The sequence below is a fragment of the Geospiza fortis genome, unplaced genomic scaffold (assembly GCF_000277835.1).
Source record: "Geospiza fortis unplaced genomic scaffold, GeoFor_1.0 scaffold114, whole genome shotgun sequence".
Classification (NCBI taxonomy): Eukaryota; Metazoa; Chordata; class Aves; order Passeriformes; family Thraupidae; genus Geospiza; species Geospiza fortis.
Genome location: NW_005054383.1, coordinates 2,223,253 through 2,224,406, shown reverse-complemented (window position 1 = coordinate 2,224,406; position 1,154 = coordinate 2,223,253). Strand labels below are relative to the sequence as shown.

Below are 1,154 nucleotides of genomic sequence, written 5' to 3'. Positions count from 1 at the left end.
GGCAGCCCCCCCCGGCACCCACCTTGACGCGTGGCACGTGGAAAGCCACGGGCTCCAGGCTGCTCTGGCCCAGGCGCAGCGCCCGCGCAAACTCCACCTCCCGCACCTCGCACGCCGTTTTGGGCAGGAAGACGAAGCCCTGGTGGGGTGGGGGTGTGAGCGGGGTCTGGCAGCACAGGTAGGGGGTCAGGGACAGGCAGCATATCCTCCCTTTACCTTGTGGGGTTCATTGGAGGTGAAGCTGTTGCACTCGAGGAAATAGGGGGGCTCGGGGGTCACTTCATAGAGGAAGACTCTGGTGTCACCCTGGGGATGGAGTGAGACAGGGACTGTCAGGGGACATGGACACCGTGGGGTGCTGTAGGCAGGGAGCTTCACAGTTTTTTGGAGGGCAAGCCCTCACCTTGCCGGTGAGGAAGACAACGCTGGTATCCTCATCATAAAAGGGCAGGAGGGTGGACGGGGCCACGTCCAGACCAAGGACAGACAAAGGTCCTTCAGGCAGGGCCTGTGCCCGGTACAGGAGGATCCTCCTCTCGCTGCGGCTGTGGGGAGGTGACAGTGAGAGCAAGCAGTGTCCTCAGGGACCCCTGCCCTGCTATGTGTCCCCCTCCTTACCTGTCAAAGCCGGACACCAGGAGGTAGTCACCACCACAAACCCAAACCAGGCGCGCTCCGCGTCCCCCCTCGGGACCTGGGCCCTCCTGCATGGGGTGAAGGTCACCCTGCCTGCTCCGAGAGAGCTGGGGGTGCAGTCATGTGCCCATGGGGAGGGTTTCCTGCCCACACCCCCAGCTCTCCAGCCCGTCCCCAGTGCTGGGATTGTACCTGTTGAGGCTGAGAGCCGCGCCGTGGCTCGTAGAGCCGTATCCGTCCGTCTTTGCTCACCGTTGCCAGCTTCTTCCCATCCGGGCTCCAAGCCATGCTGAAAATCTGGAGAGACAGGTGTTGTGCAAATGTCCCAAAGTTGCCTCTCGGGTGTCCCTGGATTTGTCATCCCTTACCTGATCCGTGTGTCCCTGCAGGCACAAGACTTCCCGGCCGGCGCTCAGCTCCCAGATCCGCACGGTCATGTCGTAGGAGGAGGAGACCAGGAGATCGGATGCCGTGGGGTGGAAGCGGATGGAGTAAATCTTTTCCGTGTGACCTGGTGA

General features: G+C 62.4%; 1 protein-coding gene across 1 annotated transcript in view; it reads right to left on the bottom strand.

Annotated features, from left to right (window-relative positions):
- Positions 1-1,154, bottom strand: part of LOC102042812 (coronin-7) — a 36,068-nt gene that overhangs the window by 4,106 nt on the left and 30,808 nt on the right. Inside the window, exons 17-22 of the mRNA XM_031060437.1 lie at positions 1,005-1,147; positions 829-933; positions 619-704; positions 404-545; positions 217-306; positions 23-139 (exon numbers count right to left, since the gene is read on the bottom strand). Coding sequence (XP_030916297.1) covers positions 23-139; positions 217-306; positions 404-545; positions 619-704; positions 829-933; positions 1,005-1,147 — 683 coding nt within the window. The remainder of the gene's footprint in view (positions 1-22; positions 140-216; positions 307-403; positions 546-618; positions 705-828; positions 934-1,004; positions 1,148-1,154) is intronic.